The sequence below is a fragment of the Chiroxiphia lanceolata genome, chromosome 1 (genome assembly GCF_009829145.1).
Source record: "Chiroxiphia lanceolata isolate bChiLan1 chromosome 1, bChiLan1.pri, whole genome shotgun sequence".
NCBI lineage: Eukaryota > Metazoa > Chordata > Aves > Passeriformes > Pipridae > Chiroxiphia > Chiroxiphia lanceolata.
Window position 1 is genome coordinate 699,358 of NC_045637.1, and position 23,277 is coordinate 722,634.

The window sequence follows — 23,277 nt, forward strand, 5'->3', positions numbered from 1 at the left end:
AGAGCTCTGGCATGGCACAGAACACCAGCACAGTGCACTGGCACAGAGCTCTGGTACAGTACAGAACACTGGCACAGGGCACTGGCACAGCACAGAACACCGGCACAGAGCTCTGGCATGGCACAGAACGCTGGCACAGAGCTCTGGCATGGCACAGAACACTGGTACAGAACTCTGGCACGGCACAGAACACCGGCACAGGGCACTGGCACAGAGCTCTGGCACGGCACAGAACACTGGCACAGAGCTCTGGCACAGCACAGAACGCTGGCACAGGGCACTGGCACGGCACAGAACACTGGCACAGAGCTCTGGCATGGCACAGAACACCGGCACAGGGCACTGGCACAGAGCTCTAGTACAGTACAGAACACTGGCACGGAGCAGGAGGCCAGAGCTGGTTTTCCCTGGCACAGCAGGAGCAGCAGCACCAGCACAGAACGCTGGCACAGAGCAGAGCTCATGCCAGGGACAGTTTCCTCTGGCACAGCAGGAGCAGATGAGCAGCACTGGCACGGAACACTGGCACAGAACACAGGCACAGAGCAGGAGGCCAGAGCCAGCTTTCCCTGGCACAGCAGGAGCAGCACTGGCACGGCACAGAGCAGGAGGCCAGAGCTGTTTTTCCCTGGCACAGCAGGAGCAGCAGCACCAGCACAGAACGCTGGCACAGCACGGAGCACCAGCACAGCACACAGCAGGATGGCACAGCCGGTTTCCCCTGGCACAGGGGGAGCAGCAGGAGCAGCACCAGCACAGAACGCTGGCACGGAGCAGAGCTCATGCCAGGGACAGTTTCCTCTGGCACAGCAGGAGCAGATGGGCAGCACTGGCACAGAACACTGCCAGAGCTCATGCCAGGGACAGTTTCCTCTGGCACAGCAGGAGCAGATGAGCAGCACTGGCACAGAACACTGGCACAGAGCAGGAGGCCGGAGCCAGCTTTCCCTGGCACAGCAGGAGCAGCACCAGCATGGCACAGAGCAGGAGGCCAGAGCTGGTTTTCCCTGGCACAGCAGGAGCAGCACCAGCATGGCACAGAGCAGGAGGCCAGAGCTGGTTTTCCCTGGCACGGCAGGAGCAGCACCAGCACGGCACAGAGCAGCAGGAACAGCACCAGCACAGAGCAGGAGGCCAGAGCCAGTCTTCCCCTGGCATGATGGGAGCAGCAGGAGCAGCACAGGGCAGGATGCCAGAGCTGGTTTTCCCTGGCACAGCACAGGGCAGGATGCCAGAGCTGGTTTTCCCTGGCACAGCATAGGGCAGGATTCCAGAGCTGGTTTTCCCTGGCACAGCACAGGGCAGGATGCCAGAGCTGGTTTTCCCTGGCACAGCATAGGGCAGGATTCCAGAGCTGGTTTTCCCTGGCACAGCAGGAGCAGCACTGGCACAGCACAGGGCAGGATTCCAGAGTTGGTTTTCCCTGGCACAGCAGGAGCAGCAGGAGCAGGATGCCAGAGCTGGATTCCTCTGGCACAGCAGGAGCAGGATGCCAGAGCTGGTTTTCCCTGGCATGGCAGGAGCAGCAGGAGCAGGATCCCAGAGCTGGTTTTCCCTGGCACAGCAGGAGCAGGATGCCAGAGCTGGTTTTCCCTGGCACAGCAGGAGCAGCAGGAGCAGGATGCCAGAGCTGGTTTTCCCTGGCACAGCAGGAGCAGCACTGGCACAGCACAGGGCAGGATCCCAGAGCTGGTTTTCCCTGGCACAGCAGGAGCAGCCCCCCAGCCCTCCCCGGGCTCTCGGACACAACCAATTCCCGTTTGCACTTTCCCCCAAACCAACCCCTCTGCAAAGGGCAGCACCGGGGGGTGAGGGCAGCACTGAGGGGTGAGGGCAGCACTGAGGGGGTGAGGGCAGCACTGAGGGGGTGAGGGCAGCACCAGGGGGGTGAGGGCAGCACTGAGGGGGTGAGGGCAGCACTGAGGGGGTGAGGGCAGCACCGGGGGGTGAGGGCAGCACTGAGGGGGTGAGGGCAGTACCAGGGGGGTGAGGGCAGCACCGGGGGGTGAGGGCAGCACTGAGGGGGTGAGGGCAGTACCAGGGGGGTGAGGGCAGTACCAGGGGGGTGAGGGCAGCACCGGGGGGGTCAGGGCAGTACCAGGGGGGTGAGGGCAGCACCGAGGGGGTGAGGGCAGCACTGGGGGGTGAGGGCAGCACGGAGGGGGTGAGGGCAGTACCAGGGGGGTGAGGGCAGCACTGAGGGGGTGAGGGCAGCACCGGGGGGTGAGGGCAGCACTGAGGGGGTGAGGGCAGTACCAGGGGGGTGAGGGCAGCACTGAGGGGGTGAGGGTAGCACTGAGGGGTGAGGGCAGTACCAGGGGGGTGAGGGCAGCACCAGGGGGGTGAGGGCAGCACTGAGGGGGTGAGGGCAGTACCAGGGGGGTGAGGGCAGTACCAGGGGGGTGAGGGCAGCACCGGGGGGGTCAGGGCAGTACCAGGGGGGTGAGGGCAGCACTGAGGGGTGAGGGCAGCATTGAGGGGGTGAGGGCAGCACAGAGGGGGTGAGGGCAGCACTGGGGGGGTGAGGGCAGCACTGAGGGGGTGAGGGCAGCACTGAGGGGTGAGGGCAGCACTGAGGGGGTGAGGGCAGCACTGGGGGGGTGAGGGCAGCACTGAGGGGGTGAGGGCAGCACTGAGGGGGTGAGGGCAGCACCGAGGGGGTGAGGGCAGCACTGGGGGGTGAGGGCAGCACTGAGGGGGTGAGGGCAGTACCAGGGGGGTGAGGGCAGCACTGAGGGGGTGAGGGCAGCACCGGGGGGTGAGGGCAGCACTGAGGGGGTGAGGGCAGCACTGAAGGGTGAGGGCAGCACCGGGGGGGTGAGGGCAGCACTGAGGGGTGAAGGCAGCACTGGGGGGGTGAGGGCAGCACTGAGGGGGTGAGGGCAGTACCAGGGGGGTGAGGGCAGCACTGAGGGGGTGAGGGCAGCACTGGGGGGGTGAGGGCAGCACTGAGGGGGTGAGGGCAGTACCAGGGGGGTGAGGGCAGCACTGAGGGGGTGAGGGCAGCACCGGGGGGTGAGGGCAGCACTGAGGGGGTGAGGGCAGCACCGGGGGGTGAGGGCAGCACTGAGGGGGTGAGGGCAGCACCGGGGGGGGTGAGGGCAGCACTGGGGGGTGAGGGCAGCACTGGGGGGTGAGGGCAGCAATTCCCATTTCCCCGGGCCGGGGACTGACATTCCATGGCACTGCAGGAGAAAGGGCAGCGGGGCTTCCCCCCTCGCGAGGATGCCGAGGGATTTGGGAAGCTCTGAGGGGGATGCCGAGGGTTCTGCAGAGGTTCCAGCCGATCCACGGGCGTGGATCCAGCGGGCGGGTCGGGATTTCTGGGATTGCCCCTCGAGCCGTGCCACACCCGGCCCACACCGGGGCTTCTGAGCAGGGGGGAAACCTTAAGCAGCACGAATTTGGGATGGGGACTGGAACGCGGCAGGGATGGGAAGCCGCCCCGGAGCTTTCCAAGCCCTCTCCTCCCCTCAACAAATTCCACCGGACGGCAAAGAGGGGGAAAAACCAGCTTTGGGACCCGCGGCGGGAAGAGCCGATCGTTCCCAGAGGGAAAGGGATCCGATCATTCCCAGAGGGAAAGGGAGCCGATCGTTCCCAGAGGGAAAGGGAGCCGATCGTTCCCAGAGGGAAAGGGAGCCGATCGTTCCCAGAGGGAAAGGGAGCCGATCGTTCCCAGAGGGAAAGGGAGCCGATCGTTTCCAGAGGGAAAGGGAGCCGATCATTCCCAGAGGGAAAGGGATCCGTTCGGGGGTTCCCGCAGGTTCCGCCGGGAAGGGGCCGCAGGGGGTGCTGCCCACTGCCCCCCACCTCACTGCCCCACACCTCCCTCGGGGGGTGCTGCCCACTGCCCCACGCCTCCCTCGGCCGCCGCTCCGGGAGGAGGACGCGGCTCCTCCCGACGTCCCGCGACGGAATTCCCGACGTCCCGGGATGGAATTCCCGGCGTTTGCTCTGCTGGCTCCCGGAGCGCGGCTCAGGCGAAGCCCCCCGGGCTCAGGCGAAGCCCCCCGGGCTCAGGCGAAGCTCGCCGGGCTCAGGCGAAGCCCCCCGGGCTCGGACGAAGCCCCCCGGGCTCAGGCGAAGCCCCCCGGGCTCGGGCGAAGCCCCCCGGGCTCAGGTGAAGCTCCCCGGGCTCAGACGAAGCTCCCCGGGCTCGGACGAAGCCCCCCGGGCTCGGGCGGGGCCCGGGGCTCAGTCCTGCTGCGGGGAGGTGGCCCGGGAGCCCCCGGACCCCCCAGTCCAGCACATCCCTCCCCGGGGTGGGGGGTCCGTGTCCCGCGGGCTCAGAGCAGCGGGGAGCGGTGCTTGTGGAAGGCGCTCTCCAGGAACGCGGCCAGCTTCTCACAGTCGTCCTGAAAGCCAAAAACGTGCCGACAGCTCCCCTCGCTGGGCTGTCCCGGCACCTCCGGACACCCCCGGGCACCCCCGGACACCTCCGGACACCCCTGGACACCCCCGGGCACCTCCGGACACCCCAGGACACCTCCGGACACCCCAGGACACCTCCAGGCACCCCCGGACACCTCCAGGCACCCCTGGACACCCCAGGACACCTCCGGACACCCTCGGACACCCCCGGACACCTCCAGACACCCCCGGACACCCCCGGACACCCCTGGACACCCCAGGACACCTCCGGGCACCCCCGGACACCTCCGGACACCCCCGGGCACCTCCGGACACCCCCGGACACCTCCGGACACCTCCGGGCACCCTCGGACACCCCCGGACACCCCCGGGCACCTCCGGACACCCCCGGACACCTCCGGACACCTCCGGGCACCCCCGGACACCTCCGGACACCCCGGACACCCCCGGACACCCCCAGGCACCTCCGGACACCCCCGGACACCCCCAGGCACCTCCGGACACCCCCGGACATCCCCGGACACCCCCGGACACCCCTGGACACCCCAGGACACCTCCGGGCACCCCCGGACACCCCTGGACACCTCCGGACACCCCCGGGCACCTCCGGACACCCCCGGACACCTCCGGACACCTCCGGGCACCCCCGGACACCCCCGGACACCTCCGGGCACCCCCGGGCACCTCCGGACACCTCCGGACACCCCGGACACCCCCGGACACCCCCAGGCACCTCCGGACACCCCCGGACACCCCCAGGCACCTCCGGACACCCCCGGACATCCCCGGACACCCCCGGGCACCTCCGGACACCCCCGGACACCCCCGGACACCTCCGGGCACCCCAGGACACCTCCAGACATCTCCGGACACCCCCGGGCACCTCCGGACACCCCCGGACACCCCCCGGCACCCCCGGACACCTCCGGACACCCCCGGACACCTCCGGACACCCCTGGACACCTCCAGGCACCTCCGGACACCCCCGGACACCCCCGGACACCTCCGGGCACCTCTGGACACCCCGGACACCCCCGGACACCCCCAGGCACCTCCGGACACCCCCGGACACCCCCGGACACCCCAGGACACCCCCGGGCACCTCCGGACACCCCCGGACACCCCCGGACACCCTCGGGCACCTCCGGACACCCCCGGGTACCTCCGGACACCTCCGGGCACCCCCGGACACCTCCGGGCACCTCCGGGCACCCCCGGACACCCTCGGACACCCCCGGGCACCTCCGGGCACCTCTGGACACCCCAGGACACCCCCGGACACCTCCGGGCACCTCCGGACACCTCCGGACACCCCCGGACACCTCCGGGCACCCCTGGACAACTCCGGACACCCCCGGGCACCCCCGGGCACCCCCGGACACCCCAGGACACCCCCGGACACCTCCGGGCACCTCCGGACACCCCCGGGCACCTCTGGACACCCCCGGACAACCCTGGACACCTCCGGACACCTCCGGACACCCCCGGACACCCTCGGACACCTCCGGCCTCCCGCGAGCCCTTCCCGAGCCCGTCCCCTGGGCTGGCGCTGCTGGGGCATCCCAAATCCCGGGGGCAGGACACGGAGGGGCTGGAGCGTGTCCAGGGGAGGGAAGGGAGCTGGGAAGGTGCTGGAACATGTCCAGGGAAGGGAAGGGAGCTGGGAAGGGGCTGGAGCGTGTGCAGGGAAGGGAAGGGAGCTGGGAAGGGGCTGGAGCGTGTGCAGGGGAGGGAAGGGAGCTGGGAAGGGGCTGGAGCGTGTCCAGGGGAGGGAAGGGAGCTGGGAAGGGAGTGGAGTGTGTGCAGGGGAGGGAAGGGAGCTGGGAAAGGGCTGGAGCGTGTCCAGGGGAGGGAAGGGAGCTGGGAAGGGAGTGGAGTGTGTCCAGGGGAGGGAAGGGAACTGGGAAGGGGCTGGAGTGTGTCCAAGGGAGGGAAGGGAGCTGGGAAGGGGCTGGAACGTGTGCAGGGGAGGGAAGGGAACTGGGAAGGGGCTGGAGTGTGTCCAGGGGAGGGAAGGGAACTGGGAAGGGGCTGGAGTGTGTCCAGGGGAGGGAAGGGAGCTGGGAAGGGGCTGCAGCAGCAGGAGGGGCTGGGGGAGCTGGGGGGGGGGCTCAGCCCGGAGCAAAGGAGGCTCGGGGGGGGCTCCGGGAGGTGACACGAGGTGGGGAACAAGGGACAGGATGAGACGGGCTCGGGCTGTGCCAGGGGAGGGTCAGGTGGGACAGGGGGAAATTCCCTCCTGGAAGAGGCTGCCCAGCCCTGGCCCGGGGGTGGAGTCCCCGTCCCGGGGGGGGTTTTACAGCCCCGTGGATGTGGCACTTGGGGACACGGGCAGGGGTGGCCTTGGCATTGTTCTGCTGGGGGTGGGGCTGGAGGGCCCTGGGGGTCTTTTCCAACCTAAATGGTTCCGTGATTCCTTAAGGAAGGAATGAGCCCCGGGGCTCCCCCTGCTCCTCACACTCCCTGTGATTAACCTCACGATGGGATTGTCCCCTTGGAACGGCCCCTGGAGCCGGGCAGGAGCAGAGCCCGGAGGGAAGAGAATCCCGGGAAAGGCTGCCAGGGGCTCCGAGGGGTCCCAGGGATTTGGGATTTGGGATTTGGGAGCAGCAGGAGCACAGGGCAGTGCCTCACCTCGTGGATGAATCCATAATGCACCAGCTCTGTGGCCAGATCCTTGGAGTTGTCAGCTGTGGAGACAAGGAATGGGAGAACAGGGAATGCTGGGGCAGCCCTTGGAGCTCCTGGAAGAGCCTCTCCCAGCCCAGAGCACGAGGAACTGCCCATCCCGGGGGAACAGGGCAGGGAACAGGGCAGGGAACAGGGAACAGGGCAGGGAACAGGGCAGGGAACAGGGAATGGAGCTGGGCAGGGAACAGGGAATGGAGCTGGGCAGGGAACAGGGCAGGGAACAGGGCAGGGAACAGGGAATGGAGCTGGGCACAGAGCTGGGCAGGGAACAGGGCAGGGAGCTGGGAAGGGAACAGGGAACAGGGCAGGGAGCTGGGCAGGGAACAGGGCAGGGAACAGGGAACAGGGCAGGGAGCAGGGCAGGGAGCTGGGCAGGGAACAGGGAATGGAGCTGGGCAGGGAACAGGGTAGGGAACAGGGCAGAGAACAGGGAACAGGGCAGGGAACAGGGAACAGGGCAGGGAACAGGGCAGGGAACAGGGCAGGGAACAGGGAAGAGGGCAGGGAAGAGGGCAGGGAGCTGGGCAGGGAGCTGGGCAGGGAACAGGAAATGGAGCTGGACAGGGAACAGGGCAGGGAACAGGGAATGGAGCTGGACAGGGAACAGGGCAGGGAACAGGGAATGGAGCTGGGCAGGGAACAGGGCAGGGAACAGGGCAGGGAACAGGGCAGGGAACAGGGAATGGAGCTGGGCAGGGAACAGGGCAGGGAACAGGACAGGGAACAGGGCAGGGAACAGGGAACAGGGAACAGGGCAGGGAACAGGGCAGGGAGCTGGGCAGGGAGCTGGGCAGGGAACAGGGCAGGGAACAGGGCAGGGAACAGGGCAGGGAGCTGGGCAGGGAACAGGGCAGGGAACAGGGAACAGGGAACAGGGCAGGGAACAGGGCACAGAGCTGGGCAGGAAACAGGGCAGGGAACAGGGCAGGGAACAGGGAATGGAGCTGGGCAGGGAACAGGGCAGGGAGCTGGGCAGGGAACAGGGCAGGGAACAGGGCAGGGAACAGGGCAGGGAACAGGGTAGGGAGCTGGGCAGGGAACAGGGCAGGGAACAGGGAATGGAGCTGGGCAGGGAACAGGGCAGGGAACAGGGCAGGGAACAGGGCAGGGAGCTCCTTCCCAACCTCCCAAAACGGCTCTGGGCAACATTTCCCTCGGGGAGTTGGTTTGGCAGGGAAAGCACCAGGGAACGGTGCCATGGGAACCACCGGGGGCTGGGGAAGCAACAGCTCCCAGGGAAGGGAAGGTTTGGGAAGGGAAGGTTTGGGAAGGGAAGGAAAGGTTTGGGAAGGGAAGGTTTGGGAAGGGAAGGTTTGGGAAGGGAAGGGAGTAAGGAAAGGAAAGGAATACAGAAAGGAAAAAGGAGAGGAGAGTTGGCCATGAACACACTCAGTGTCCAACACACTCTGAGCCTCATCCTGACAAGGCCGTGGGGATCCCCCCCATCCACAGCCCCCATTCCCTCCCCAGGGATCCCCCCATCCCCAGGGATCCCCCCCCCATCCCCAGGGATCCCCCCCATCCACAGGGATCCCCACATTCCCTCCCCAGGGATCCCCCCCCATCCCCAGGGATCCCCCCCATCCCCGGGGATCCCCCCCATCCCCAGGGATCCCCTCCATCCCCAGGGATCCCCCCCATCCACAGGGATCCCCCCCCATCCCCAGGGATCCCCCCCATCCCCAGGGATCCCCCCCATCCACAGGGATCCCCACATTCCCTCCCCAGGGATCCCCCTCCATCCCCAGGGATCCCCCCCATCCCCAGGGATCCCCTCCATCCCCAGGGATCCCCCCCATCCCCAGGGATCCCCCCCATCCCCAGGGATCCCCCTCATCCCCAGGGATCCCCCCCCATCCCCAGGGATCCCCTCCATCCCCAGGGATCCCCCCATTCCCTCCCCAGGGATCCCCCCATTCCCTCCCCAGGGATCCCCCCATCCCCAGGGATCCCCCCATTCCCTCCCCAGGGATCCCCCCATCCCCAGGGATCCCCCCATCCCCAGGGATCCCCCCATTCCCAGAGACCTCCCCCATTCCCAGGGATCCCCCCATCCCCAGGGATCCCCCCCATCCCCAGGGATCCCCCCATCCCCAGGGATCCCCCCATTCCCTCCCCAGGGATCCCCCCATCCCCAGGGATCCCCCCATCCCCAGGGATCCCCCACATTCCCTCCCCAGGGATCCCCCCATTCCCTCCCCTGGGATCCCCCCATCCCCAGGGATCCCCCCATCCCCAGGGATCCCCCCATTCCCTCCCCAGGGATCCCCCCCATCCCCAGGGATCCCCCCATCCCCAGGGATCCCCCCATTCCCTCCCCAGGGATCCCCCCATCCCCAGGGATCCCCCCATCCCCAGGGATCCCCCCCATTCCCTCCCCAGGGATCCCCCCATTCCCTCCCCAGGGATCCCCCCATCCCCAGGGATCCCCCCCATTCCCTCCCCAGGGATCCCCCCGTTCCCTGCCCCACACCCACAGGGCAGGAGGTCGTAGCTGAGCTGTCGGTGCAGTTTGTCCTCCAGGATGAGCAGGAGCGTGAGCTGGGGAGAGAGGAGGGAGCTCTTCCCAGCCTTCCCAGCCTGGAAAACCCTTCCTATCCCAGGAAAACCCTTCACATCCCAGGAGAGCCCTTCCCATCCTTCCCATCCTGGAAAACCCTTCACATCCCAGGAAAACCCTTCCCATCCTTCCCATCCTGGAAAACCCTTCCCATCCTGGAAAACCCTTCCCATCCTGGAAAACCCTTCCCATCCTTCCCATCCTGGAAAACCCTTCCCATCCCAGGAAAACCCTTCCCATCCTGGAAAACCCTTCCCATCCTTCCCATCCTGGAAAACCCTTCCCATCCTTCCCAGCCCGGGAAAACCCTTCACATCCCAGGAAAACCCTTCCCATCCTTCCCATCCTGGAAAACCCTTCCCATCCTGGAAAACCCTTCCCATCCCAGGAAAACCCTTCCCATCCTGGGAAAACCCTTCCCATCCTGGAAAACCCTTCCCATCCTGGGAAAACCCTTCACACCCCGGGAAAACCCTTCACATCCTGGGAAAACCCTTCACATCCTGGAAAACCCTTCATATCCAGGGAAAACCCTTCACATCCTGGAAAACCCTTCCCATCCTGGAAAACCCTTCCCATCCCAGGAAAACCCTTCCCATCCTGGGAAAACCCTTCCCATCCTGGAAAACCCTTCACATCCCAGGAAAACCCTTCCCATCCTGGGAAAACCCTTCCCATCCTGGAAAACCCTTCCCATCCTGGAAAAACCCTTCCCATCCTGGGAAAACCCTTCACATCCTGGAAAACCCTTCACATCCTGGAAAACCCTTCACATCCTGGAAAACCCTTCCCATCCTGGAAAACCCTTCACATCCTGGAAAACCCTTCACACCCCAGGAAAACCCTTCCCATCCTGGAAAACCCTTCCCATCCCAGGAAAACCCTTCCCATCCCGGAAAACCCTTCCCATCCCAGGAAAACCCTTCACATCCCAGGAAAACCCTTCACATCCCAGGAAAACCCTTCCCATCCCAGGAAAACCCTTCACATCCCAGGAAAACCCTTCCCATCCTGGGAAAACCCTTCACATCCTGGGAAAACCCTTCATATCCAGGAAAAACCCTTCCCATCCCGGGAAAACCCTTCCCATCCCGGAAAACCCTTCCCATCCTGGGAAAACCCTTCACATCCTGGAAAACCCTTCCCATCCTGGAAAAACCCTTCCCATCCTGGAAAAACCCTTCACATCCTGGAAAACCCTTCACATCCTGGAAAACCCTTCCCATCCCAGGAAAACCCTTCATATCCTGGGAAAACCCTTCCCATCCAAGGAAAACCCTTCCCATCCTGGAAAACCCTTCACATCCTGGAAAACCCTTCACATCCTGGAAAACCCTTCCCATCCTGGGAAAACCCTTCACATCCTGGGAAAACCCTTCACATCCTGGAAAACCCTTCCCATCCTGGAAAACCCTTCACATCCTGGAAAACCCTTCACATCCTGGAAAACCCTTCACATCCTGGAAAACCCTTCCCATCCTGGAAAACCCTTCACATCCTGGAAAACCCTTCACATCCTGGAAAACCCTTCACATCCTGGAAAACCCTCCATATCCTGGGAAAACCCTTCACATCCTGGGAAAACCCTTCCCATCCCAGGAAAACCCTTCCCATCCCAGGAAAACCCTTCCCATCCTGGGAAACCCTTCCCATCCCAGGAAAACCCTTCCCGGAGCAATTCCAGCTCCCCTGCAAGGGCTGAGCTTGGAAAAAGGGGAGCTAAAGGTGTCCAGGGACATCCAGGGAATTCTGGAGCCACCCAGAGGCTCCAGAGGCATCCAGGGAATGGATGCCTGCTTCCCAGTCCGATATCCCAGTCCCAATTCCCAGTCTGATATCCCAGTCCCAATTCCCAGTGTGATTTCCTGGACCTGCTTCCCAGTGAGATATCCCAGTCCCAATTCCCAGTGAGATATCCCAGTCCCAATTCCCAGTGAGATATCCCAGTCCCAATTCCCAGCCCGACTTTCCAGCCAGATTTCCCAGTCAGACATCCCAGATTCCCTGTTCCCCATTCCCCATTCCCATTTCTCAGTCAGACATCCCAGATTCCCTGTTCCCCATTCCCATTCCCATTTCCCAGTCAGACATCCCAGTTTCCCAGTCCCATTTCCCATTCCCGTTTCCCAGTCAGACATCCCACATTCCCTGTTCCCCATTCCCATTTCCCAGTCAGGTACATCCCAGTCCAGTTTCCCAGTCTCATTCCCCATTCCCATTTCCCAGTCAGACATCCCAGTTTCCCTGTTCCCCATTTCCCATTCCCATTTCCCAGTCAGACATCCCAGATTCCCCATTCCCCATTCCCATTTCCCAGTCAGACATCCCAGATTCCCTGTTCCCCATTCCCCATTCCCATTTCCCAGTCAGGTACATCCCAGTCCAGTTTCCCAGTCCCATTCCCCATTCCCATTTCTCAGTCAGACATCCCAGTTTCCCAGTCCCATATCCCAGTTTCCCAGTCCCATTCCCCATTTCCCATTCCCATTTCCCAGTCAGACATCCCAGATTCCCCAGTTCCCATTTCCCATTCCCATTTCCCAGTCAGACATCCCAGATTCCCATTCCCATTTCCCAGTCAGACATCCCAGATTCCCTGTTCCCCATTTCCCATTCCCATTTCCCAGTCAGACATCCCAGTTTCCCAGTCCCATATCCCAGTTTCCCAGTCCCATATCCCAGTTTCCCATTCCCCATTCCCATTTCCCAGTCAGACATCCCAGATTCCCATTCCCATTTCCCAGTCAGACATCCCAGATTCCCTGTTCCCCATTTCCCATTCCCATTTCCCAGTCAGACATCCCAGTTTCCCAGTCCCATATCCCAGTTTCCCAGTCCCATATCCCAGTTTCCCATTTCCCATTCCCATTTCCCAGTCAGACATCCCAGATTCCCATTCCCATTTCCCAGTCAGACATCCCAGATTCCCTGTTCCCCATTTCCCATTCCCATTTCCCAGTCAGACATCCCAGTTTCCCAGTCCCATATCCCAGTTTCCCATTCCCATATCCCAGTTTCCCAGTCCCATATCCCAGTTTCCCATTCCCATATCCCAGTTTCCCATTCCCATTCCCACGGGATCAGGTGCGGTCCCGGTCCCGGAGCTGTCACTCACGTGCCACTGGGACTTGTCGTCGTTGAGCTCGAGGCTGCACTGCATCTGCACCACCTGCCCCGGGAACACCGGGATCAGCCCGGATCAGCCCCAGCTCCCTGGCACCGAGCAGGACTTGGCAATTCCCAATGGAACCCCGGCATTCCAGCTGCCAGCCCGGCCATCCCCTGCTTCCCACATTCCCACTGGAATCCCTTAATTCCAGCTGCCAGCCCGGCCATCCCCTGCTTCCCACATTCCCAATGGAATCCCTTAATTCCAGCTGCCAGCCCGGCCATCCCCTGCTTCCCACATTCCAGCTGCCAGCCCGGCCATCCCCTGCTTCCCACATTCCCGCTGGAATCCCATCATTCCAGCTGCCAGCCCGGCCATCCCCTGCTTCCCACATTCCCAATGGAATCCCTTAATTCCAGCTGCCAGCCCGGCCATCCCCTGCTTCCCACATTCCCGCTGGAATCCCTTAATTCCAGCTGCCAGCCCGGCCATCCCCTGCTTCCCACATTCCCTCTGGAATCCCATCATTCCAGCTGCCAGCCCGGCCATCCCCTGCTTCCCACATTCCCTCTGGAATCCCTTAATTCCAGCTGCCAGCCCGGCCATCCCCTGCTTCCCACATTCCCGCTGGAATCCCTTAATTCCAGCTGCCAGCCTGGCCATCCCCTGCTTCCCACATTCCCACTGGAATCCCTTAATTCCAGCTGCCAGCCCGGCCATTCCCTGCTTCCCACATTCCCGCTGGAACCCCGGCATTCCAGCTGCCAGCCCGGCCATCCCCTGCTTCCCACATTCCCAATGGAATCCCTTAATTCCAGCTGCCAGCCTGGCCATCCCCTGCTTCCCACATTCCCGCTGGAATCCCTTAATTCCAGCTGCCAGCCCGGCCATCCCCTGCTTCCCACATTCCTGCTGGAATCCCTTAATTCCAGCTGCCAGCCCGGCCATCCCCTGCTTCCCACATTCCTGCTGGAATCCCTTAATTCCAGCTGCCAGCCTGGCCATCCCCTGCTTCCCACATTCCTGCTGGAATCCCTTAATTCCAGCTGCCAGCCCGGCCATTCCCTGCTTCCCACATTCCTGCTGGAATCCCTTAATTCCAGCTGCCAGCCCGGCCATCCCCTGCTTCCCACATTCCCGCTGGAATCCCTTAATTCCAGCTGCCAGCCCGGCCATCCCCTGCTTCCCACATTCCCGCTGGAATCCCTTAATTCCAGCTGCCAGCCCGGCCATCCCCTGCTTCCCACATTCCCGCTGGAATCCCTTAATTCCAGCTGCCAGCCCGGCCATCCCCTGCTTCCCACATTCCCAATGGAATCCCTTAATTCCAGCTGCCAGCCCGGCCATTCCCTGCTTCCCACATTCCCGCTGGAATCCCTTAATTCCAGCTGCCAGCCCGGCCATCCCCTGCTTCCCACATTCCCAATGGAATCCCTTAATTCCAGCTGCCAGCCCGGCCATCCCCTGCTTCCCACATTCCCAATGGAATCCCTTAATTCCAGCTGCCAGCCCGGCCATCCCCTGCTTCCCACATTCCCATTGGAATCCCTTAATTCCAGCTGCCAGCCCGGCCATCCCCTGCTTCCCACATTCCCAATGGAATCCCTTAATTCCAGCTGCCAGCCCGGCCATCCCCTGCTTCCCACATTCCCAATGGAATCCCTTAATTCCAGCTGCCAGCCCAGCCACCCCCTGCTTCCCACATTCCTGCTGGAATCCCTTCATTCCAGCTGCCAGCCCGGCCATCCCCTGCTTCCCACATTCCCGATGGAATCCCTTAATTCCAGCTGCCAGCCTGGCCATCCCCTGCTTCCCACATTCCCGCTGGAACCCCAGCATTCCAGCTGCCAGCCCGGCCATCCCCTGCTTCCCACATTCCTGCTGGAATCCCTTAATTCCAGCTGCCAGCCCGGCCATCCCCTGCTTCCCACATTCCCGCTGGAACCCCGGCATTTCTGCAGCCGTGGGGATGGATCCCGGCCCCTGCTCCCGGCTCTGCCCTGGCCTGGGATAATGGGATAACAGGAGATGATGGAGATGGGATGGATCCCGGCCCCTGCTCCCGGCCCTGCCCCAGCTCTGCCCTGGATAACGGGATAACAGGAGAGCAATTCCCGTTGGGATGGATCCCAGCCCCTGCTCCAGGCTCTGCCCTGGCCCTGGATAACGGGATAACAGGAGAGAGCAATTCCCGTTGGGATGGATCCCGGGCCCTGCTCCCGGCCCTGCCCCAGCTCTGCCCTCACCTTCCTGGTCTCCATGTCGAAGGGCTCCGGGGTGGGAGTTTTGGCTTTCTGGGGATCCTCCTGGGGCTGGGAGAGCACCCGGGGCAGGGCGTGGGGTCTGGACACGGCGAAGTTCATCAGGGGGTAAATCCCGTTCCTGGGCACACACGGGGGGCACAGAGAGCTGAGCCCTGGCACAGCCCCTGGAAGGGCACGGAGCAGGGATGGGCAGCACAGGGACACCATGGAGGGGACACCAGGAGGGGATACAATGGAGGGGACACCACACCCAGCACCTCTGAGGGGGCACAGACACACCCCGTGTGCCCAACCGGGCTCCAGGGAGATGGGAGCGGAGATGGGAATGGAGATGGGAATGGAGATGGGAATGGAGATGGGAATGGAGATGGGAACGGAGATGGGAGCAGAGATGGGAATGGAGATGGGAATGGAGATGGGAACAGAGATGGGAATGGAGATGGGAATGGAGATGGGAGCAGAGATGGGAATGGAGATGGGAACAGAGATGGGAATGGAGATGGGAATGGAGATGGGAATGGAGATGGGAATGGAGATGGGAATGGAGATGGGAATGGATGGGAGCAGAGATGGGAATGGAGATGGGAACAGAGATGGGAATGGAGATGGGAGCAGAGATGGGAATGGAGATGGGAATGGAGATGGGAATGGAGATGGGAATGGAGATGGGAATGGATGGGAGCAGAGATGGGAATGGAGATGGGAACAGAGATGGGAATGGAGATGGGAATGGAGATGGGAATGGAGATGGGAATGGAGATGGGAATGGAGATGGGAATGGAGATGGGAATGGAGATGGGAATGGAGATGGGAATGGAGATGGGAATGGAGATGGGAATGGATGGGAGCAGAGATGGGAATGGAGATGGGAACAGAGATGGGAATGGAGATGGGAGCAGAGATGGGAATGGAGATGGGAATGGAGATGGGAATGGAGATGGGAATGGAGATGGGAATGGAGATGGGAATGGATGGGAGCAGAGATGGGAATGGAGATGGGAACAGAGATGGGAATGGAGATGGGAGCAGAGATGGGAATGGAGATGGGAACAGAGATGGGAATGGAGATGGGAATGGAGATGGGAATGGAGATGGGAACGGAGATGGGAATGGATGGGAGCAGAGATGGGAATGGAGATGGGAATGGATGGGAGCAGAGATGGGAACGGAGATGGGAATGGAGATGGGAACGGAGATGGGAATGGAGATGGGAGCAGAGATGGGAATGGAGATGGGAATGGAGATGGGAATGGAGATGGGAGCAGAGATGGGAACAGAGATGGGAACAGAGATGGGAATGGAGATGGGAATGGAGATGGGAATGGAGATGGGAATGGAGATGGGAACGGAGATGGGAATGGATGGGAGCAGAGATGGGAATGGAGATGGGAACAGAGATGGGAATGGAGATGGGAGCAGAGATGGGAATGGAGATGGGAATGGAGATGGGAATGGAGATGGGAATGGAGATGGGAGCAGAGATGGGAATGGAGATGGGAACAGAGATGGGAATGGAGATGGGAATGGAGATGGGAATGGAGATGGGAATGGAGATGGGAGCAGAGATGGGAATGGAGATGGGAACAGAGATGGGAATGGAGATGGGAATGGAGATGGGAATGGAGATGGGAATGGAGATGGGAATGGATGGGAGCAGAGATGGGAATGGAGATGGGAACAGAGATGGGAATGGAGATGGGAGCAGAGATGGGAATGGAGATGGGAATGGAGATGGGAATGGAGATGGGAATGGAGATGGGAATGGAGATGGGAACGGAGATGGGAATGGAGATGGGAATGGAGATGGGAATGGAGATGGGAACGGAGATGGGAACGGAGATGGGAATGGAGATGGGAGCAGAGATGGGAATGGAGATGGGAATGGAGATGGGAATGGAGATGGGAGCAGAGATGGGAGCAGAGATGGGAATGGAGATGGGAATGGAGATGGGAATGGAGATGGGAACAGAGATGGGAATGGAGATGGGAGCAGAGATGGGAATGGAGATGGGAACGGAGATGGGAGCAGAGATGGGAATGGAGATGGGAACAGAGATGGGAATGGAGATGGGAATGGAGATGGGAATGGAGATGGGAGCAGAGATGGGAACAGAGATGGGAACAGAGATGGGAACAGAGATGGGAACAGAGATAGGAACGGAGATGGGAGCAGAGCTGGGAGCAGAGATTGAGCTGGGAGCAGAGCTGGGAATGGAGCTGGGAACAGAGCTGGGAATGGAGCTGGGAACAGAGCTGGGAGCAGAGCTGGGAATAGAGCTGGGAGCAGAGCTGGGAGCAGAGCTGGGCACACACAGCACAGCCAGAACCACCTCCAACCCACCTGACATCCTCCAAGAACTTGTCAAGCTCGAGGAAGGAAACCTCTGAGTACCTGGGAGAAGGAAAGCAGGAGGAATGTGAAGGATTGCTGGGCCCTGGCACCGGGATCTCCAGGCTGGAAACAGGGCACTGGGATGGATCTCCAGGCTGGGAGCAGGGCCCTGGCACTGGGATGGATCTCCAGGCTGGGAGCAGGGCCCTGGCACTGGGATGGATCTCCAGGCTGGGAGCAGGGCCCTGGCACTGGGATCTCCAGGATGGAAACAGGGCCCTGGCATTGGGATCTCCAGGCTGGAAGCACAGCCCTGGCACTGGGATGGATCTCCAGGATGGAAACAGGGCCCTGGGATCTCCAGGCTGGAATCAGGGCCCTGGCACTGGGATCTCCAGGCTGGAAGCACAGCCCTGGCACTGGGATCTCCAGGCTGGGAGTACAGCCCTGGTACTGGGATGGATCTCCAGGTTGGAAACAGGGCCCTGGGGTCTCCAGGCTGGGAGCACAGCCCTGGCACTGGGATGGATCTCCAGGCTGGAAGCACAGTCTGGCACTGGGATCTCCAGGCTGGGAACACAGCCCTGGCACTGGGATCTCCAGCACAACCCTGGCACTGGGATGAATCTCCAGGATGGAAACAGGGCCCTGAGATCTCCAGGCTGGGAGCAGGGCACTGGGATGGATCTCCAGGCTGGGAGCAGGGCACTGGGGTGGATCTCCAGGATGGAAACAGGGCCCTGAGATCTCCAGGCTGGGAGCACAGCCCAGGGATCTCCAGGCTGGGAGCACAGCCCTGGCACTGGGATGGATCTCCAGGCTGGGAGCACAGCCCTGGCACTGGGATCTCCAGGCTGGGAGCAGGGCCCTGGCACTGGGATGGATCTCCAGGCTGGGAGCACAGCCTTGGGATCTCCAGGCTGGGAGCACATCCCTGGGATCTCCAGGCTGGGAGCACAGCCCTGGGATCTCCCCCTCTCACCTCCACTGGGCTCCGGGCCGCCCCTCCCTGCGGATCTCGGCCATCACCATGTTCAGGTCCAGCTCCTTTATCTTCTCCTCCACCACATTCTCTGGCATCAGATCTGGGGCAGAGGCAGAGGGGGGGTGGGTTGGGGGGGTCCTGGGAGGTGGGAGCTGCTGCCCAGAGCCCAGGGAAGGGCTGAGTCGCTGCCTCCTCCTCCCCGGCTCCGGAATCACGGGATGGGTTGGGTGGGAAGGGACCTCAAAGCCCATCCAGTGCCACCCCCTGCCACGGGCAGGGACACCTCCCACCAGCCCAGGCTGCTCCAAGCCCCGTCCAACCTGGCCTGGGACACTTCCAGGGATCCAGGGGCAGCCACAGCTTCTCTGGGCAACCTGGGCCAGGACCTCCCCACCCTCCCAGCCAGGAATTCCTTCCCAATATCCCACCTAATCCTGCCCTCTGGCAGTGGGAAGCCATTCCCTGTGTGCTGTCCCTCCATCCCTTGCCCCCAGTCCCTCTCCAGCTCTCCTGGAGCCCCTTTAAGCCCTGGAAGGGGCTCTCAGCTCTCCCAGGAGCCTTCCCTTCTCCAGGTGACCCCCCCAGCTCTCCCAGCCTGGCTGGGTGGGCTGAGCCCCCCCGAGCCCCCCCCGGGGGTGTGCAGGACTCACACTGGTGGTTGATGAAGCAATGGGCCGCCAGCAGCTTCAGGGAGTGCACCTCGAAGAGCACCCGGTGGAAGAGCAGGTTGTGGGCGCTGGGGCGCCGGTCGGGGTTCAGGGTCAGGCAGGACAGGATGAACTCCTGGGGGGCACAGCGGGGGCTGCAGCGGGGCAGGACACCCCCTGCTATCCCTGCTCCCAGCCTGGCTCCTCTCACGGCTGCAGTTCACTGAATCCCGGGATCCCTGAGGCTGGAAAAGCCCCTCCCAGCCCATGGATCCCTCCTGTGCCCGATGGCCACAGCGGGGGCTGCAGCGGGGCAGGACACCCCCTGCTATCCCTGTTCCCATCCCGGCTCCTCTCACGGCTGCATTTCGCTGAATCCCGGGATCCCTGAGGCTGGAAAAGCCCCTCCCAGCCCATGGATCCCCCCCCTGTGCCCCATCCCCACAGCGGGGGCTGCAGTGGGGCAGGACACTCCCTGCTCCCATCCTGGCTCCTCTCACGGCTGCATTTCGCTGAATCCCGGGATCCCTGAGGCTGGAAAAGCCCCTCCCAGCCCAGGGATCCCCCCCCTGTGCCCGATGCCCACAGCAGGGCAGGACACCCCCTGCTATCCCTGCTATCCCATCCTGGCTCCTCTCACGGCTGCATTTCGCTGAATCCCGGGATTGCCGAGGCTGGAAAAGCCCCTCCCAGCCCATGGATCCCCCCTGTGCCCCATCCCCACAGCGGGGGCTGCAGCGGGGGCTGCAGTGGGGCAGGACACCCCCTGCTCCCGTCCTGACTCCTCTCACGGCTGCATTTCGCTGAATCCCGGGATCCCTGAGGCTGGAAAAGCCCCTCCCAGCCCAGGGATCCCCCCTCTGTGCCCGATGTCCACAGCGGGGGCTGCAGCAGGCCAGGACACCCCCTGCTATCCCTGCTATCCCATCCTGGCTCCTCTCACGGCTGCAGTTCACTGAATCCCGGGATCCCTGAGGCTGGAAAAGCCCCTCCCAGCCCATGGATCCCTCCTGTGCCCGATGCCCACAGTGGGGCAGGACACCCCCTGCTATCCCTGCTATCCCATCCCTGAACCCCATCTCTGAACCCCATCCCTGAGCCCCATCCCTGAGCCCCACCCCTGAGCCCCACCCCTGAAACCCATCCCTGACCCCACCTGTGAACCCCATCCCTGAACCCCACCCCTGACCCCAATTCCTGAACCCCACCTGTGAATCCCATCCCTGAGCCCCATCCCTGAGCTCCATCCCTGAATCCCATCCCTGAACCCCATTATGGGATGTCTGGGGAAGGCACCAAACTCGTTATGGGATGTCTGGGGAAGGCACCAAACTCGTTATGGGATGTTTGGGGAAGGCACCAAACTCGTTATGGGATGTTTGGGGAAGGCACCAAGCTCATTATGGGATGTTTGGGGAAGGCACTAAACTCGTTATGGGATGTTTGGGGGATTGGCCAAAGGAAGGGGAAGGGGGGGGGTGAGGTGGGTCAGGGTGGGAGGTGGAGGAGGATCAAAGGTCACGGCTGGTCTGTGGGATTTGGGATGGGATCTACAGCCAGGAGGGATTTGGGATGGGATCTACAGCCAGGAGGGATTTGGGATGGGATCTACAGCCAGGAGGGATTTGGGATGGGATCTACAGCCAAGAGGGATTTGGGATGGGATTTACACCCCCAGGAGGGATTTAGGATGGGATTTACCCCCAGGAGGGATTCAGGATGGGATTTACCCCCAGGAGGGATTTGGGATGGGATCTACAGCCAGGAGGGAGGATGGATTGGGATTTACACCCTGGAGGGATTCAGGATGGGATCTACACCCCCAGGAGGATTCAGGACAGGCAGTTCCCCCCAGGAGGGATTCAGGATGGGATTTACCCCCAGGAGGGATTTAGGACAGGAGTTCCCCCCAGGAGGGATTTAGGACAGGAGTTCCCCCCAGGAGGGATTTAGGATGGGATTTACCCCCAGGGGGGATTTAGGATGGGATTTACCCCCAGGAGGGATTCAGGACAGGGAGTTCCCCCCAGGAGGGATTTAGGATGGGATTTACCCCCAGGAAGGATTCAGGATGGGATTTACCCCCGGGGGGGATTTAGGATGGGATTTACCCCCAGGAGGGATCCAGGACAGGAGTTCCCCCCAGGAGGGATTCAGGACAGGCAGTTCCCCCCAGGAGGGATTTAGGATGGGATTTACCCCCAGGAGGGATTCAGGATGGGATTTACACCCCCAGGAGGGATCCAGGACAGGCAGTTCCCCCCAGGAGGGATTCAGGACAGACAGTTCCCCCCAGGAGGGATTCAGGACAGGCAGTTACCCCCAGGAGGGATTTAGGATGGGATTTACCCCCAGGAGGGATCCAGGATGGGATTTACACCCCCAGGAGGGATGCAGGACAGGCAGTTCCCCCCAGGAGGGATTTAGGATGGGATTTATCCCCAGGAGGGCTGCAGGACAGGAGTTCCCCCCAGGAGGGATTTAGGATGGGATTTACCCCCAGGAAGGATTCAGGACAGGCAGTTCCCCCCAGGAGGGATTCAGGATGGGATTTACACCCCCAGGAGGGATTCAGGACAGGCAGTTCCCCCCAGGAGGGATTTAGGACAGGAATTTACCCCCAGCAGGGATCCAAGACAGGAGTTCCCCCCAGGTAGGATGCAGGACAGGAGTTCCCCCCAGGAGGGATTCAGGATGGGATTTACACCCCCAGGAGGGCTGCAGGACAGGCAGTTCCCCCCAGGAGGGATCCAGGACAGGCAGTTCCCCCCAGGAGGGCAGGCTGACCCCCAGCAGGGTCCCCAGCCCCCCAGCCCCGCTCACCCTCATGTTGGGGTCGTCCAGGGAGTGCCGGGCCCTGGCGATGGCCTCCTCCGACACCCGCGTGTCCCCGTTGGTCTGGATCTCCAGCACGGCCATCTGGGGGCACAGGGCCATGGGCAACCAGGGGCCTTCCCAAGGGACACCCCGGGCAGGGCAGGCACAGGGGACACCTCGGGATAAAGGGACAGCTCTGGGCAGGGCAGGGACAAGGGACACCTCTGGATAAAGGGACAGCTCTGGACAGGGCAGGGACAAGGGACAGCCCTGGATAAGGGACAGCCCTGGATAAGGGACACCTCTGGGTAGGGCAGGCACAGGGGACAGCCCTGGAATAAGGGGACACCCCTGGATAAGGGACATCCCTGGAGAAGGGACATCTCCAGGCAGGGCAGGCACAAGGGACACCGCTGGATAAAGGGACAGTTCTGGACAAGGGACACCTCTGGATAAAGGGACACCTCTGGATAAGGGACACCCTGGACAGGGCAGGGATAAGGGACACCCTGGACAAGGGACACCCCCAGACAAGGGACACCTCTGGATAAAGGGACATCCCTGGATAAGGGACAGCCCTGGACAAGGGATACCTCTGGATAAAGAGACAGCCCTGGATAAGGGACAGCCCTGGATAAGGGACAGCCCTGGATAAGAGACACCCCTGGATAAGGGACAGCCCTGGATAAAGAGACACCCCTGGATAAGGGACAGCCCTGGATAAAGGGACACCTCTGGATAAAGGGACACCTCTGGATAAAGGGACACCCCTGGATAAAGGGACACCTCTGGATAAGGGACACCTCTGGATAAGGGACACCTCTGGATAAGGGACACCCCTGGAAAAAGGGACAGCCCTGGATAAAGGGACACCTCTGGATAAAGGGACACCCCTGGATAAAGGGACATCCCTGGATAAGGGACACCCCTGGATAAAGGGACACCCCCGGACAAGGGACACCCCTGGACAAGGGACACCCCTGGATAAAGGGACAGCCCTGGATAAAGGGACACCCCTGGACAAGGGACACCCCTGGACAAGGGACACCCCCAGACGAGGCCAAGGGCTCGGATCCCCCCTGAAGCCCCCAGGCTGCCCCTGTCCCGGCAGGAGCTGCCCCTCCCCCCCAGCAGGTCCCACAGGGTCCCTGTCCCCGTCCCCTCCCCACCTCCAGCGGTGCCCATCCCTCCCCCTCCTCCTGCGGTGCCCGTCCCCTCCCCACCTCCAGCGCACACATCCCGAAGGAGAAGATGTCCACGGCCGTGCCGTCCGTCTGCTCTGCAACACGGACACGGGACACGTCAGGGTGGGGTACCTGGGGGCTGGAACCCACCTGGGACCCCCCACCTGCCTTCACCTGGGGCCTGGAACCCACCTGGGACCCCCCAGCCACCCTCACCTGGGGGCTGGACCCCACCTGGGACCCCCCACCTGCCCTCACCCGGGGCCTGGAACCCACCTGGGACCCCCCACCCATCCTCACCCGGGGCCTGGAAC

The 23,277-nt window shown here is 62.6% G+C and overlaps 1 protein-coding gene across 1 annotated transcript; it reads right to left on the reverse strand.

The window, feature by feature from the left end:
- Positions 1-4,164: 4,164 nt before the first annotated feature.
- Positions 4,165-23,080, reverse strand: LOC116797986 (nuclear receptor-binding protein 2-like). The gene is made up of 10 exons (XM_032710034.1): positions 23,003-23,080; positions 21,786-21,881; positions 18,966-19,098; positions 18,313-18,415; positions 17,340-17,390; positions 14,981-15,116; positions 12,741-12,794; positions 9,543-9,606; positions 7,009-7,064; positions 4,165-4,358 (listed from the first exon to the last, which is right to left on the reverse strand). Exons 1-10 carry the CDS (start codon positions 23,015-23,017, stop codon positions 4,290-4,292), a joined length of 777 nt encoding a protein of 258 aa, XP_032565925.1. The 5' UTR covers positions 23,018-23,080; the 3' UTR covers positions 4,165-4,289.
- Between the last annotated feature and the right edge of the window lie 197 nt (positions 23,081-23,277).

Coding starts and splice junctions, on each gene's coding strand:
- LOC116797986 (XM_032710034.1), bottom strand. Junction 18,416..18,965: donor TTGCTTCATCAACCACCAGT/GTGAGTCCTGCA, acceptor CCTCTGCCCCAG/ATCTGATGCCAGAGAATGTG. Junction 9,607..12,740: donor ACGACAAGTCCCAGTGGCAC/GTGAGTGACAGC, acceptor CTCTCTCCCCAG/CTCACGCTCCTGCTCATCCT.